The sequence below is a fragment of the Tachypleus tridentatus genome, chromosome 10 (assembly GCF_004210375.1).
Source record: "Tachypleus tridentatus isolate NWPU-2018 chromosome 10, ASM421037v1, whole genome shotgun sequence".
NCBI lineage: Eukaryota > Metazoa > Arthropoda > Merostomata > Xiphosura > Limulidae > Tachypleus > Tachypleus tridentatus.
In genome coordinates, this window is record NC_134834.1 from 189,974,239 (window position 1) to 189,989,781 (window position 15,543).

At 34.1% G+C, this 15,543-nt stretch overlaps 1 protein-coding gene and 1 long non-coding RNA gene across 8 annotated transcripts in view; one reads left to right on the plus strand and one right to left on the minus strand.

The window, feature by feature from the left end:
- The first annotated feature begins 3,991 nt into the window (after positions 1-3,991).
- Positions 3,992-5,807, plus strand: LOC143227826 (uncharacterized). The gene is made up of 2 exons (XR_013015102.1): positions 3,992-4,100; positions 5,463-5,807. It is a non-coding gene; the product is annotated as an uncharacterized LOC143227826 (long non-coding RNA).
- Positions 5,808-13,573: 7,766 nt separating this feature from the next.
- Positions 13,574-15,543, minus strand: part of LOC143227824 (eukaryotic translation initiation factor 4 gamma 1-like) — an 82,408-nt gene continuing 80,438 nt past the window's right edge. For all 7 annotated transcript variants that reach the window (XM_076459086.1, XM_076459092.1, XM_076459091.1 and 4 more), the window contains one exon: positions 13,574-14,538. In XM_076459086.1, coding sequence (XP_076315201.1) covers positions 14,354-14,538 — 185 coding nt within the window. In that variant the 3' untranslated portion in view covers positions 13,574-14,353. The remainder of the gene's footprint in view (positions 14,539-15,543) is intronic.

Consider the following 15,543-nt stretch of genomic DNA (forward strand, 5'->3'; position numbering starts at 1 on the left):
CAACCATGTACTTATACTTGACATTCAATAATGTTCACCATTCGTTAGAAAAAAAGGATTTTGTCGAAATTTTAGTTTAAAAATCAGTTATCATCACAGCTTTACATCACAGAATAGGTTTTAATGTAGTATTTCTTTGTAGACGTAGTAAACAATGAAAGTTTGGTTTTTGGTTTGTTTTGAATCTCGCGCAAAGCTACAGGAGGGCAATCTGCGCTAGCCGTCCCTAATTTAACAATGAAAGACAGTTAGTCATCACCACTTAGGCTACTCTTTTACCAACGAATAGTGGGATTGACCGTCACATTATAACGCCCCCACGGCTGAAAGGGCGGGCATGTTTGATGTGACGGGGATTCGAACCCGCAATCCTCGGATTACGAGTCGAGCACCTTAACTACATGGCCATGTCGGGCCTACAATGAAAGTAACTTACTTTTCTGTTGCGAAACTCGTGTAATTTTCATTAAATTTTTAAAAAAAATTGTTAGTTTTGATTGTTTTATATCAGAAACTTACTTCTTTTTGTTTGTAATTATTATTAGTTAAATCTATAACTTACTGCTTTTGTGTAATTCTTATTGGTTAAACCTGAAACGTATAATTTTTGTAGAAATTTCAAATGTTTTATTTCATGCTCAACTATAAAAAAACACTTCCCAGCTATAAAAATATTACCGAGTTATGATTGGTGATTATCGGCGCGGTACTTTCTGAGATCCTAGTTTTGGACATATGCGTTTCAAGCTCCGTTATAATAAGATATCAAAGAGAAATCGTATTCTGAATTTCTAATCTCGCTTGTGGGCACACGTGCGTATGTCTAATCACACCTCTGTTAACAATTATCACTAGAATACTAGATGTACCGTCGTATGGTTTCCGAAAGTTCTTTGTTTCAAGAAGAAACGAAACCAAAATTAAGAGTAACAAATAATTTTATTTCCTACTTTGAACCTTGAGCTGTTTTGTAGTCTACATAGTTCATAACTTTCTCGTGATTCATGACATGCGCAAGTTTTACTGACATGACGATAGTACAGCTTGCAACGTTAAGCGCCCTTATGAAACTTCACCACACAACCTACTGACTAGCTGACAGATAAAACAATAGTGTATACTACTGAAAATGATTAACCATCCCGGTGGCTTTCCTTCTTACTTCGTGCAAATAAGCACCGCAAAAAAAAAAAAAAAAAAATCCTCGTCGTCATCATTTGACGTTGATTAATTTCAAGGGGGCGTTGGATATCTACAGAGTGGCATTCGTGGCCAAATAAAAAAATATCCACTGAACCACAAGTAAAATCACTAACAAAGCTTAGTTTTTTCAGATAAAGCATACATTTCTAACATCCAATGAATTCAACAAAGCATAAGTTATTGTTTGTTTTTGAATTTCGCGCAAAGCTACACGAGAGCAACTGCGCTAGCCGTCCCTAATTTAGCAGTGTAAGACTAGAGGGAAGGCAGCTAGTCATCACCGCCCACCGTCAATTCTTGGGTTACTCTTATACCAATAAATAGTGGATTGATCGTCACATTATAACGCCGCCACAGCTGAAAGGGCGAGCATGTTTGGTGCGACGGGGATTCTAACCCGCAACCCTCAGATAACGAGTCGAGTGCCTTAACCACCTGGCCATCCCGGGCCACATAATTTATCTACTTTCTAAGAGTAACACAGTTCACATTCATGTATCTATGTTTTACAAAGAGAAAATAAATAATTTAAACTCATTTAATGAACCAAGGACTTCTACGCTAGCAGTCCCTAATTTAGTAGTGTTAAATGCTAGACAGAAGATAGCTAGTCATCGCCACCCACCGCTATCTCTTCGGTTACTCTTTTGCTAAGAAATAGTGGAACTGACTGTACCTTATAAAATCCCTCATGGCTGAAAGGGCGAGTATGTCTGGTATGAGGGGATTCGAACCCGCGACCCGCAAGATGCAAGTGGAGCACCCTAACCACTCGGCCATGCCGGGCACAGACCCATTCCTATGGCCCGTCATGGCCAGGTGGGTTAAGGCGTTTGACTCGTAATCTGAGGATCGCGGGTTCGATTTCCTGTCACACCAAACATGCTCGCCCTCTCAGCCGGGATAGCGTTATAATGTGACGGTCAATCCCACTATTCCTTGGTAAAAGAGTAGCCCAACAGTTGGCGGTGGGTGGTAATGACTAGCTGCCTTTCCTCTAGTCTTACACTGCTAAATTAGGGACGGCTAGCGCAGATAGCCCTGGTGTAGCTTTGCGCCAAATTAAAAAAAAAACAAAAAACCTTGACGATTGAAATATGAAATCATGGCACCAACATTAAAGTGTACTAGTCCTTCTAGGCCATGTGCATTATCCAATCAGATGTAAGGAAAATAGCAAAGAAGCACCGAATGCTATAAGTTTAAAATTAATTCGCAAACGATTCTCTGGCAAATCATCTCTTAGATATGCATGGTTATTTAAGTTTATTTCAAGCATTATGATTTACATATGACACGAGTGCTAACTTTAGTTATTTTTAGAAGCGATAGCTTACAGCCGGTTGTGAATTGGCTTTTGTTGTATTATTGCGTTATATAACTAGAAAATTCTAAATTTTTCTTCTTGTTTTCATAAAGTAGAGTTTAAGACTAGAGGGAAAGCAGCTAATCATCACCACCCACCGCCAACTCTTGGGCTACTCTTTTACCAAGGAATAGTGAGATCGACCGTAAGTTTATAACGCTCCCACGAATATGTTTGGCGCGACGGGGATGCGAACCCGCGACCTCAAATTACGAGTCGCACGCCTTAACACGCTTGGCCATAGCTAAAATGAGAGATAACTAGATCTCGGCTATGCTTTTGTAAATTTAGCCATAAAGAGTGTTTAGTGTAAATTTTCAAAGTGAAATTATTACAGACTGTATTGTAACAACAGACTAGAGAAGAATAATTTGTCTTGTCAGTTGTGTTCTAAAGTAATTTGAACGATCTAAAATAAACACGCCGCAACAAAAAATTCATTCTATTCAACTATGTCAACACTTGTCAGAAGAAATTTAATAAGCACGTGCTTGGCCAGGATTTAATACTAATGTTAGTGGAAAATATAGCATATATGTTACTATTACTCAAATAATGGAATCAGGAAAAGTATTTTTCTTTGTTTATTTGTTATTAATCCCAAAGCTACGCAATGCGATATCTGTGCTCTGAACATCACGGGTATCAAAACTCGGATTCTAGCGTTGTAATTCTTCAGACATTCTGCTGTGCCACTGGAGGGACCGGGAAAAAGATTCAGAAAGAAAAAAAAAATACAATTCCCTTCAAAAACAATGTTCCAACAATACCTTTCAATATTAATAACAATAGCTAGTAATAATTTACTAACTCTATCGTCCACTATCTCGTGACACTCTTAGTGAAACTTCTGGCAGGATATTTATTCATTGAATATGTCACGAGGATGCACTTCATGTGATCATAAATTTACATAATATTCTGCTAGAGAAGTTGGTGTCAGCTTTCATCATTCAGACACATTTACTTAAAACACAAACTGTTGGCTAGAAGGTGAGTTAGTGTTTTAATGCAACTAAAATTTCATAGATAAGCTAAATAATAGAAGGAAGTGATAAATGAACGAGAAACGCAACACTCATTGGTAAATTAAACAATAGAAGGAAATGATAAACGAACGAGAAACACAACCATACCACAAAATAATAGAATTTGCTATCTCCCAAACTGAACTAACCTGTGCAGACTTTGACAAAAACGTGACAATTATCTAAACCTCTGGATGCAACTGTGATAACAAAAATGTAAAAGAAAAACATCTGTGTATGCGTTTGACTTGTCTTAATATATTATTTCAAAACAAGTGGACTGTGTGCTGTTTGTTTATTGTCAAAATTTATCACCAACACATCACAGATACCTTAAAGAATCCTGACATCATCATGTTTAATTATCTGATACATGTTTCAGATAAATACCGAATAAATACACTCCTGATACGTTAATGTAAGCGATATTGCAGAATATGCAAAAGGTGACTTGTCTAGCACAATAACCCTGGATATCGTTGTATTGTGTATTGAAGTTTTAGGTAAGTAAACAGTTGCTGAATGTATGAATCATAGACGTGAGATGTTTCTTAGCTATTTTGATGTGTGGAGTGATGATGACTTTGAAGGTTTTGATATTCTCTCGATAAATGTGTTTCTTACTGATTGGTTTGTAACTGTGTTAGTTTTCTGTTCAGTGGTTCGTTTCAAGTTGTGGGGTGTGTTCTTGGTGTCATATCAGTTGAAGCGGTGTTGTGTAGTTTATTTCCATATATTGAGTTCTTGTTTCTATGGTTTTAATATTATGGTATGTGTCGTAAGTTCTTGTTTCGATGCACTTGTATTTTGAATATTCTTTGTAATATTAGGCCCTCTCTGTCTTCTTTTGTTGGAATCTTTGAGGTTCAGGTGCGATGAATACCTTTTTCTTTTACCTGCACTGATATTTTGTAGCAATGTTAAACGTTGAACATTCCATAATTGAATATCTTGCATAATTGGGCCTGGCATAGCTGGGTGGTTAGGGCGTTCGACTCATAATCTAAGAGTTGGGGGATTTGAATTCCCGTAACACCAAACATGCTCGCTCTTTAATCCGTAGAAGAGTTATTATGTCAAGATCAATCCCTTTGTTCGTTGGTAAAAAAGTAGCCAAAGAGATGGCGGTAGGTGATGATGACTATCTGCCTTCTCTCTAGTCTTTTGCAGCTTAATTATGAACTGTTAGTTACACGAGGGCTATCTGTGCTATAGCCGTCCTTAATTTAGCAGTGTGACTAGATGGAAGGTTGTTAGTCATCATCACCCACCGTGAACTCTTGAGCTATTCTTTTACCAACGAATAGTGGGATTAACGGTTGCACTATAACGCCCCCACGGCTGAAAGGGCAAGCATGTTTGGTGCGACGAGGATTCAAACCCGCGACCCTCAGGTTAGAAGTCGAACGCCCTGATTACCTAGCCAAACTGGGACAGATACTTATGAACGAATTTTAATATATATAATTTAATACTCGTCTCCATAATGTGGTTCTTTATGGAACATGTAAGTATTATCAAAACTCTTATACGGTAGTGCATTTGTAAAAAATGACAAGGTATGGAAATTTTATTGGTGACGTCATTTACTAAACTAAACAACTTTGTCATCAGACGCTGAGGTCATGATCTGAAAAATGAGTAATTTGTCACTACAACAAGAACAAACAAAAACTCTTCCACTGAAGCAGAAATAGAATTTGGATATTATTACATATATATATATTATCAAACACGTTTTGTTATTCTTAGATGTGTTGGAGATCGAAGTGAGATGTCTGTCATAAAACAATGTTTGTTTTTCTGATACGCTTATATTCCACATTGTTTTCGTTTAAGTTCAATTATTTATTTATTTTTATTAGGTTTCATAGTGCCTTAAGGATGTGGTACATGTACACGTTCGACTATAACTACGAAGATATTATTTTCACTCTATTTTACAAGAAGGAATTAGCGGTGAACACTGCAGATAAACAGACACATTACTGCGCGATCGTCACTTCGCCTTCAAAAGGTGTATTGTACGCAAACCAGGAAGTGTACAACTGTGGTCTTCCGAGAAATTTTCTGGAAACTGCTGATGAAAATCCTCACGAATTCTGTGTTCGAGTAGGTGCTTGTCCAGCGTACTTCCGAAAACTGGTTAATACAGCCATTGAAAACAACCATGCTTGATTATGAAACAATAAACTGGACGTTCAACGGGTTTTAATTTCTAACATTTTATTTTTCTGGTCCTAACAAAAATCTCTCCTCACACTTGATGCTGTTGTGAATTTCGAAGTTAACATAAATTTCGTATAAACCTATCTGAAAAAACAACATGTACTTTACGCTAATTCGAATCCTCTATATTAATCGACCCGACATGGCCAGGTGGGTTAAGGCGTGCGATTCGTAATCCAAGGGTCGCGGATTCGAATCCTCGTCGCACCAAACATACTCGCCCTTTCAGCCGTGGAGGCGTTATAATGTTACGGACAAGCCCCCCATTCGTTCGTAAAAAAACAAAAAAGAGTAGCCCAAGAGTTGGCGGTGGGTGGTGATGACTAGCTGCCTTCCCTCTAGTCTTACACTGCTAAATTAGGGACGGCTAACGCAGATAGCCCTCGTGTAGCTTTGCGCGAAATTCAACAATAAAAAACTCTTAAGTTTCAATAAAATGTTCACTACAACCTCCTCATTCTAACATTGTAAATCTGTAAACTTACCGATGTACCAACGGGGTACTCAATGAAAGGAAAATTAGTCAGGTAAATATCTAATTACCGGCCCGGCATAGCCACGTGGTTAAGGCACTCGACTCGTAATTTGAGGGTCGCGGGTTCGAATCCGCGTCGCACCACACACGTTCGCCCTTTTAGTCGTGGGGGCGTTATAATGTCACGATCAATCCCACTATGCGTTGGTAAAAGTCACCCAAGAGTTGGCGTTGGGTGGTGATAACTAGCTGTCTTCCCTCTGGTCTTACTCTGCTAAATTAGGGACGGCTTGTGCAGATAGCCCTCGTGTAGCTTTAAAACAAACCAAATCTAATTAGTGCTACAGTGGTATACGAAGAAGTAAATAGGGGTGGGGTGACTAGACATGAAGATTTTACAATAACACTATGTAACACAAATTTTGTTCCTGGATAGTGTGTGTTAGTTCTTAATTGCTTATGTTGTTAAAGTACAGAAAATGGCCATTATTCCCTTCAAACTTTGCTTTTGTGACCTGGATAATGAAATTTAGAAATTAACCTATTTTCTATGTAAAAACGGGCAAATTTGCACATTTTCATTTACACAAGGTCTGAATAAAACAACATATGAATCAATATTAACATGTATTTATACTAAAGTAATACAAAAATGTTTAGAAGTAAGTAGTTTTTCGAGATTTGCGACTGTAATGTAAATCACTTTCACGTATCAGACCCCAAATATAGTCTCTCAGCATGTTTTCGTTATACGCTCCCAGGTCACAAAAGCAAAGTTGGAAGAGAAAAATAGGTCTTTTCTATTTACTTTAGGCATAAGCAATTGGGAAATAACACTTTCTGTCCAGGAACATGAAAAAGTAAAAATTTGTTACATAGTGTTATAGATTGAAAGTATTTATCCCCAAGAAAAATCAATATAACTTACAGTTGCTAAACACGTCAGATATGTAATAGGTGGATACTGCAACACTCCCTGTTACAATACTTCTGTAATAAGTAATCAAATGCAGCCCATAAACAGTGTGGATGTGTGATACTGTAGCACTTATCACAGAGGTTCACTAACTACCAGCGCTACAAAGACGTAGACATAACTCTAAGTAAAATACAAATTAAACACCGGTTGTAGAAATTACATATGTAGGGAGATTGGACGAGTACTGTATAATACGAGTTATAATGGCAAATACTGTACTTTTATATTAATTAGTATTATTAAATACCTACCATGGCCATAACTAGATGGCACTGTAGTAGACGAACATTCGGGACACGAGAGGGTTAGAGTACCCACTTCTGACTCCTTAATTATTTTACCAGTTGCTTTTCTGTTGTTAGTACCCTATTTTTTTACCTGCGACTGGGTGAAGAACTAGTGAGAGAAACTGTGTCTCAGACGTTTTGGTTTTTTTTCTCCAAAATACTATTTTTCTAGTTTTTACGTGTGGTGCAATTTTGACTGGTTTGTTTCTTATTGATGTACGTACGTCTTATCTTCATAACTCTCTCTCTCCATATACACTATTCAGAAAAACTGAAAATTAAAGATAATACAACACAAGAAAAGACAACGCATGTGTTACACAGCAAAGTCTCAGATGAAATGTAATTTAATATAAATTCATGAGAGAAAGTGAGAACAAATCGCAGCTACAACACGAACAGCACATGTAATGATCCCTGGTCTTTAGAGGTACTGTAACATTTAAGATCCAAATTGTGATGGGGGTACACTGTATATCAGGTTTAGCCTCAACTCCGCCCCACATATTTACCGCCTTTCGAAGTTTGCAGCCAGCTGTGGGAAGGTGGTTGCTCACAAGAAAATAATAATAATAATGATTTCAAAAATAAAAATAGCAACAAGAAATAATAAAACACGTTATATTAAAAGGGAGAGAGCAAAGTCCCCCAGTATAATGTTTGGACATAAGCACCAAGATCCTGAGATGTAACTATATTAAGTCCAACCAATGTTATAACTACCATGCTGCTATTTGGTTCTTCAATAATTCTAAATAGATCTAAATAGAATCAGGTGTTATATAGGAAGGTGATATAACCACTACATTAATCTATCAATCCAAGATATATGTTCAATAAATAATTCCAAATATATACAACGTGATAAATTTTAGAAAGTTCTTTTATTGCGTATATTATAATACTGTTTAAATCAGTGGTTCCCAGACTTTGGGCAATTACGGAACGATAAAATAAATAAAAAAATCGTGGACCAGCATTTCAAATAAAATATCCGTATGTATATTACACAGTGTGTAAACAAATGGAAAGTTCTGCCATTTCTTTAAAATAAAAAATATAAACTAATCTTTGAGCAGCTTTTCGTCATCAAAAATTGATAAACAGAACGTAAATAAGTGTCAGTGTTTTCAACAGTCGACAAGTGAAACCAGTTCAAGGACTAGTACCAGCAGTTGGGAAACATTGATTTAAATAAGTTATCAAATTTGGATAAATGTTTTATACATTTATTATAAAATAATTTAAACTGAATTAGTGTTCACTTCGAACTCATTAACATAAATTTATATAGTAATATTAAGAACTTTATATTACCGCAAATTCTACAATAATTGGTTTGGTGGTGGTGGTGGTTGTTTTTTTGGCAAAGCTACACGAAAGCTGTCTGCACCAACCGTCACTAATTCAGCAGTAAAAGACCAGGAAGGTAGCTAGTTATCACACCCACCAACAATTCTTTACTCCTGATGTTGGACAGTGCCACTAGTGATGGTGTCATTGTCCAATTTCCTTGTGTTTTTAACTTGCTAGGAACCCTTAGTCTTATTTAAGTATTTTATTCTTACTTTGGACATTGTACTATCTTAACTTGATATACTTTTACATTTTTTACTGTTTGTTTGACACAGATAGCCTAGTTGTTTTTATGTCAATAAACGCCAACCAACCCTCCCAGGTTGCACAAAACGACCAATCACAATAAACAGCTAACACAGTTAGAACTTCCAATTATCTTATGGAAGAAAGCGAATATTCTCTTGAAGGAAGAAAAACCAACAAATAAACTACAGACCAAAAAAACACAAGTATTAAAATATTGGGCAATAAGTCAGAAATTTATCTCCACCTAACCCTCTTCGAGATTGGTTTGAATTTCGTGCAAAAAAAGTTACATGAGGGATATTTGCGCTAGCTGTCCCTAATTTAACAGTGTAAGACTAGAGGAAGGCAGCTATTCATCACCGCCAACCCTTGAGCTACTTCTTTTACCAACGAAGAGTAGGATTGAGCATAACATTATAACGGCCCCACGACTGAAAGGGCAAATATGTTTGGTGTGATGGGGAATCGAACCCGTGACCCTCAGATTATGATTGGTACATCAGAATAATTTCTAGGTCTTACCTACCATTCAACATTAACAACAGTAAGTCCATATAAATGAAATCAAAAAACAAAACCTTGAATCGGGTACACAGTCTAAGAACATATTTATTATGTATAAACAGTTCATAAAGCCAGGAATTCATGATTCGTACCCGGCGTGGATTAACGAAGCACCACACAAGTTCAAAAAGTAATTACAAACATTAAAAATCCAATCCTTACTCAAACTTCTTAAATAATTAGACAAACATGCAACCACGCTATGAAGAACTTCTAAACATATTGTCCATTTACTTCAGGATAAACCCATACAAAAAACATGAGCAAGTTCTCTTTCTTTACCACTATATCACTCATAATGGAAATAATCCTAAGCACCCCTAACCCATAAATATATACCATAAACATAGCACCTACTGATAGACTTGCACAATATATCATTGATGTAGTATACATATTATGCATTAAAATTTATTATTATTATATTAATACATGTGTGTGTGTGTTTTCTTATAGCAAACCCACACTGAACTACCTGCTGAGTCCACCGAAGGGAATCGAACGCCTGATTCTAACGTTATAATGTTAATACATACCATAGATGTAATAAGCACCGAAGTATATGGGATTATTTGCGATATCTGAGACTGTAAACTTTCCAAACGAAGCAAAATATATTCCATTGCAAATGCTAAACGTTGGCCCTCATAAGTGCATTTTCATTATGCCAGTGCTTGTTTTATAAGTTCTCAAAAAGCTATACGACAGATATTTGAGATAGGAGCGTAAGACTAGATGAAAGGCAGCCAGCTAGTTATCACCAGTAACCGTTAAGTCTTGGGCTACGTTTTTACAAACGAATAGTGGGATTGACAACAACATTATAACGTCCATACAGATAGAAGGGCAAGCACATCTGGTGGGATGGGATTCGAACCCACAACCATCAGATTGCGAATCGATCGCCCTAACTATTTGGCCATGCCAAGCTCCTACAATACTTTCTAATCTGTGTGCATTTACTGGTACATTGCTGCTCGTTGAGTGAAATCCAAAAACTTGGAATACAAAATAATGTTATAAATATTAATATTACAATAATTATTATCTTAATGTTTAAATCTAAATAATGTACTTTAGTATTTGATATAGAAGTTGTTTTTTTCTATCTGAAGAACTGCACGATAAATGTTACTTTTGTGATTGCTTATTTTTGGATTATTAACACTAATCCAATCACCAGTATACCTGTATGTTAAGGAAAATAATTCTGAACTTCAAAAAAACAATTTATTTTCGTAATAATAACGATATAAATTGGTGACGAAGCTCGAATAATTAGCACCCATATACATATCTATTATTTCTTTATAAATGTAATTACCCAAGTAAATATAATTACATACACAAAAACTAAATATTTCAATTTTATTAACAGAAAAAGTTTGCTTCTGTTTTCTTGTGAGCAGGTTAATAAATTCGTTTATTAACAAATTTATCACTATTAACAAAACATTAAGTGGTATAGATGTAAATAACGTAATAAAATTGTATATTTGAATTGTATAGGATAATGGTGCTTTACATAAATTTTCTAAAATTTGTAAAACAGGATTATTATTTTTAATTATCCAGATGTCTTGTTTATCACTTGAATTTTGTTGTACTTTAACAGATAACCGATTTAACAATTTACTAAAATATAAATAAAATGAAATTTAATAGGAGATCTATATAATTTGAGTATCGGGTATAAATGTGGTAATTCTGTATACTAATTTTTTCAACATCAAATGTTTTTACATATTTCAATAATTTGTTAATAATATATTCTGTAGTCCTATTTTGCAGTTTAAAAGCTTCTGTAATATCTCTCTCATTAATTAGATTTGAGAATAAAAACATTTACAGATAAAACCAAAATTGCAGTGGGTCTAATCGACAGGCACAATAACAACTTTCTTGAATTTTAAAAAGTCGTAGTTGTAAATTAAAACAAAATCTTAAATCAATTGGATATTTGGTTAAATGAGTAAAAACTAATTTTTTCATTAATTATATTAATAAAATAATATCTCCATTCTAAAAAACAGTTTGGAGAATAATGTGTAGGATAATTAAGTTTCATAATATAATCAGCTACATTTCTTTTTATAGAAATAATATTTACGTTTTTTACATTTTGTGACTATTCTGTATTGATGTATCTAAGTGAGCTTCCCGTCATCACGAATATTCTGTATTTAGCACCTTTCTCTACAATTCAACTTATATCCAACTTTTCAAGTAATATGTTTATAAAAAGAATCTGTTAAAAATTTGAGTCGTACTCACACGGTAAATTTATTTACATTATTAATATATATGTGATTTAAAAAGTCTTTATATATATATATATACATATGCGTTCCTGTTGGAATTTTCATATTTAAAACTGACATTAAGTTTTAAGTATTTTAAAGCAAAAATATTTTGTATTACATAATAATGTAAAATTTGAGAAGTTAGTAAATCAACAAGAAATTTATGTTTAAAATTAATTACTATTTATGATGGTTTTCCTTTTTGGCAATTCGTTAATTTTATCATTTAAATTATTCCCCTTAACCCTAAATTTCATAATTTTGGAATTTAAATGTTTCGTGTGATTATTTTAAAAATTAAATGTCATTACCGTTTTTGCTAATACTTTTAACTCTGAAGTGTTAAGTTTATACATTGTTTTGTAGAAATATAAAACCTATAATCTAAATCTGTACTCAATAAAGTTAATCAATTTTATTTCATTTCTATTTTCCCTCAAAAATATTTTTCTTAGATTTCTTGCTAATACTATCTAAACAAAAAAAATTACAAATACAAGTATTATTACTGAAAGAAAATGGCAGAATCTATTACAATCTAGATTCAAATAAGGATGTTTTATATCTAACCTGTTGACTGCCAAGTACTTCAGCTGCTACGGAAACTCCGAACGAAGTTCAAAATACAACTCTGATGCTTCTGCATTTTGTAACTTTTTTCGTGACGTCATTTTGGATCGAAAGCGAAACAATTTGTAAATAGGTCAAATGCGTGTCTTTAAAAACACATTGAGGACACGGTATTGAGAACGAATTAACTCGTCCGTGGCACTGTGTTACCGATTAGGTTGGACGAGGTATCTCGTCTACGGCATTGAACAGGTTAAGAATGTAAAAACTTTCTTTTTGTAATGTATTTACATCTGTATTAATGATTTCTAAAATTGTAGTTACTATTGAAGCAAAAAGATGAATTATGAAACATTCGAATTCAACCGTGCTGACCACATTATTTTTACTGTGATATCTATGAGCAGATATTGGACGTTTGTTTATCCCACATATTGTATTACATCACATGCTAATAAATAAATTACGTTTCTTAATTTGCAAGAGGAACAGTTATAAGTAATTGGATGAAAAGACCTAAGAGAAGGACAAGTGATGGATCGCTTACTGCCGTACTGTATGATTCTGTTTAAAATCCAGGGAAAATTACATGATTACCCACCTTATTATTTGCGCCCAGGTGTTGGATATTTGTCTGCAATTTATTTATTTTTTGCTGTTGTTCTTTTCTCTCCCCCTCATGAATTTAAATTTAATTAAGTGTGTATATACACTTATACGAAATTTTAACACATCAGCCAGACTACTTTGTATATTAATTCATTATAAAACCTGCAAATAAAAAATGAAAACAGTGACATGATGCAAAACACAAAACTGTGAGTGAAAGATGCATTTTTTCTTCCAGTATTTAATTCTTTCACCAATCACAATATAGCAAACAAACACACACACGCACATGAATAGTTAACTTCTACATTAATCGAAAGCCGTTTTCAGTGTTTAAGAATAGTCCAACAAAACAAAATCCAGAATACTTTTATTTTCTTAGTTACCATAACAACTCGTATAAATATCTGGGCAAACTGGCAACCAGCACAAATAAACAGTACAAATTTTCCAATCAATTTTTTACCATGTATTAAAAAGAAAAAGTGAATATATATATTTATATCTGTATATATTCTACAGTATTTTCATGACTATACACCAATATTCCCTTCATATATAATAATAAAAATTCCCATGGTTCTTTTTATGAAAAGTTAACAAGCAGGGAAACTTCTCAGCTTTAACCCTGCCAGGCAGCACATGTGTATACATTTCTAAGTTAAATAAACCATAACTAACATTTTTATTCCTCAAGGTACATATCACTAACATAAGTATTGTCCTAATATATGTGTCTAATCAAAGTTACCATTCCTTGAAATACAGTTGAATCTGCTCATTCAATAATAATAATTATTTGATCAAATTTAACTCCACAAGATTTGATAAAACCAAGTTAATTGGTAAAAACTATCATAAACATACACATAAATGTATTACTAAATGCAATCTCCAATTCATGAGAAGTAGAAAAATTTTAAAACACGCAGGCATATTGGAATTTTACAAAAATTCGAGTCAAAATTTCTTATTTTCACGAGCTTCTTACCGATAATTACAAGCAGAGATACAGAAAATAATGAGCATTATTTCTTTCATATTACGATCTATTAAATTCTCAACTTATACACAACAACTTATCCCTGGTTCCCTCGACCGAAAACAAATTATTGTACTATATCTGGAGAACAGGTCAATTTGAGTCGGCAGATTCATCTTCCGCTTCCTTGAGCCAGGTGAAAAATGGCACCACAGACTTCAGTGCAACTCCTTTCCCCTCCTGCTCTGCCGGGTCGGTACTTTGTTCCCACCTGCTGTAGGCCTCATCCGACAACAGATCCAAGTCATAGAAGGCATTAAACATGTCTAACAGTAAACCTAATAAAAAAAAAAGAAATGCACTGGATGAAATGTTGATAAATAAATTACACATTTTCTAAGTAAATGATGTTCAAATATCTAAAACATTTACAACAAAAGGTATTCACTTTAAACTAGTGACTTTCACTAGACTCCTGCAAGACAATGTTCTTAACTTTGAATAAAGAGATTCTGAGAAACAGGTGATACAAAACATATTTTAGAACAAAATTGTTGTGTACACGCAAACAACGTTACATTTAACACGCCATAACAGAATAAAACCAGCCATAACATGCACTTTAGCTCTTTTCAACTCCAAATTTTCTCTTTAATACACTCTCCTGTAGAGTTTTGGATACTAAGGAATATTTCAGAAGACATAACATACTACCTTCAAATATGGACATGCAAGAAATCTTAGCGTACTGATATTATGGATTCACTTGAAATAAACTGATAACCAGTATCAGTCATGAAGAAAAGAGAAACGTACAGTTAACTTATTCACACAAGTGAAATATAAAATTGGTCAAAAACAAAGTACTTTGTCAATAAATCCTCTGTTTAGGATGGTCAAGTGTGTTAATTGAAGCAAATTTTTAAAAAATAATCCAACTGTAATGGATTTATTATTATATATTTATTTTAATCTCAATGTTTTAGTTAAATGTTTATTTAGAAATGCATGTAACTTATACTGTTAAATGTGCACTGCAAAATTCCTGACTAAATTTGTAGATTATCAAGGGAAAGAATGAACATTGTATGTTTTACAAATGTGCTAGTGTGTTGCTGCCAACAGAAATTTCATCAACATCATCTTATGATTATAAAAGGATTGTAAACATCTGGAGAAACAGTTCTGTATTGTTGGTTTGCTACAGTTAGTATACTATAAACCTTGGAATCTATATCTGTGATAAATGTTTATTGATTGAAAAACTGCAGATATTTGACCAAGAATATTTACAGATTTTGAACATTACAAACAGTTTAACTTTAGCAGATTAACTTTAGACT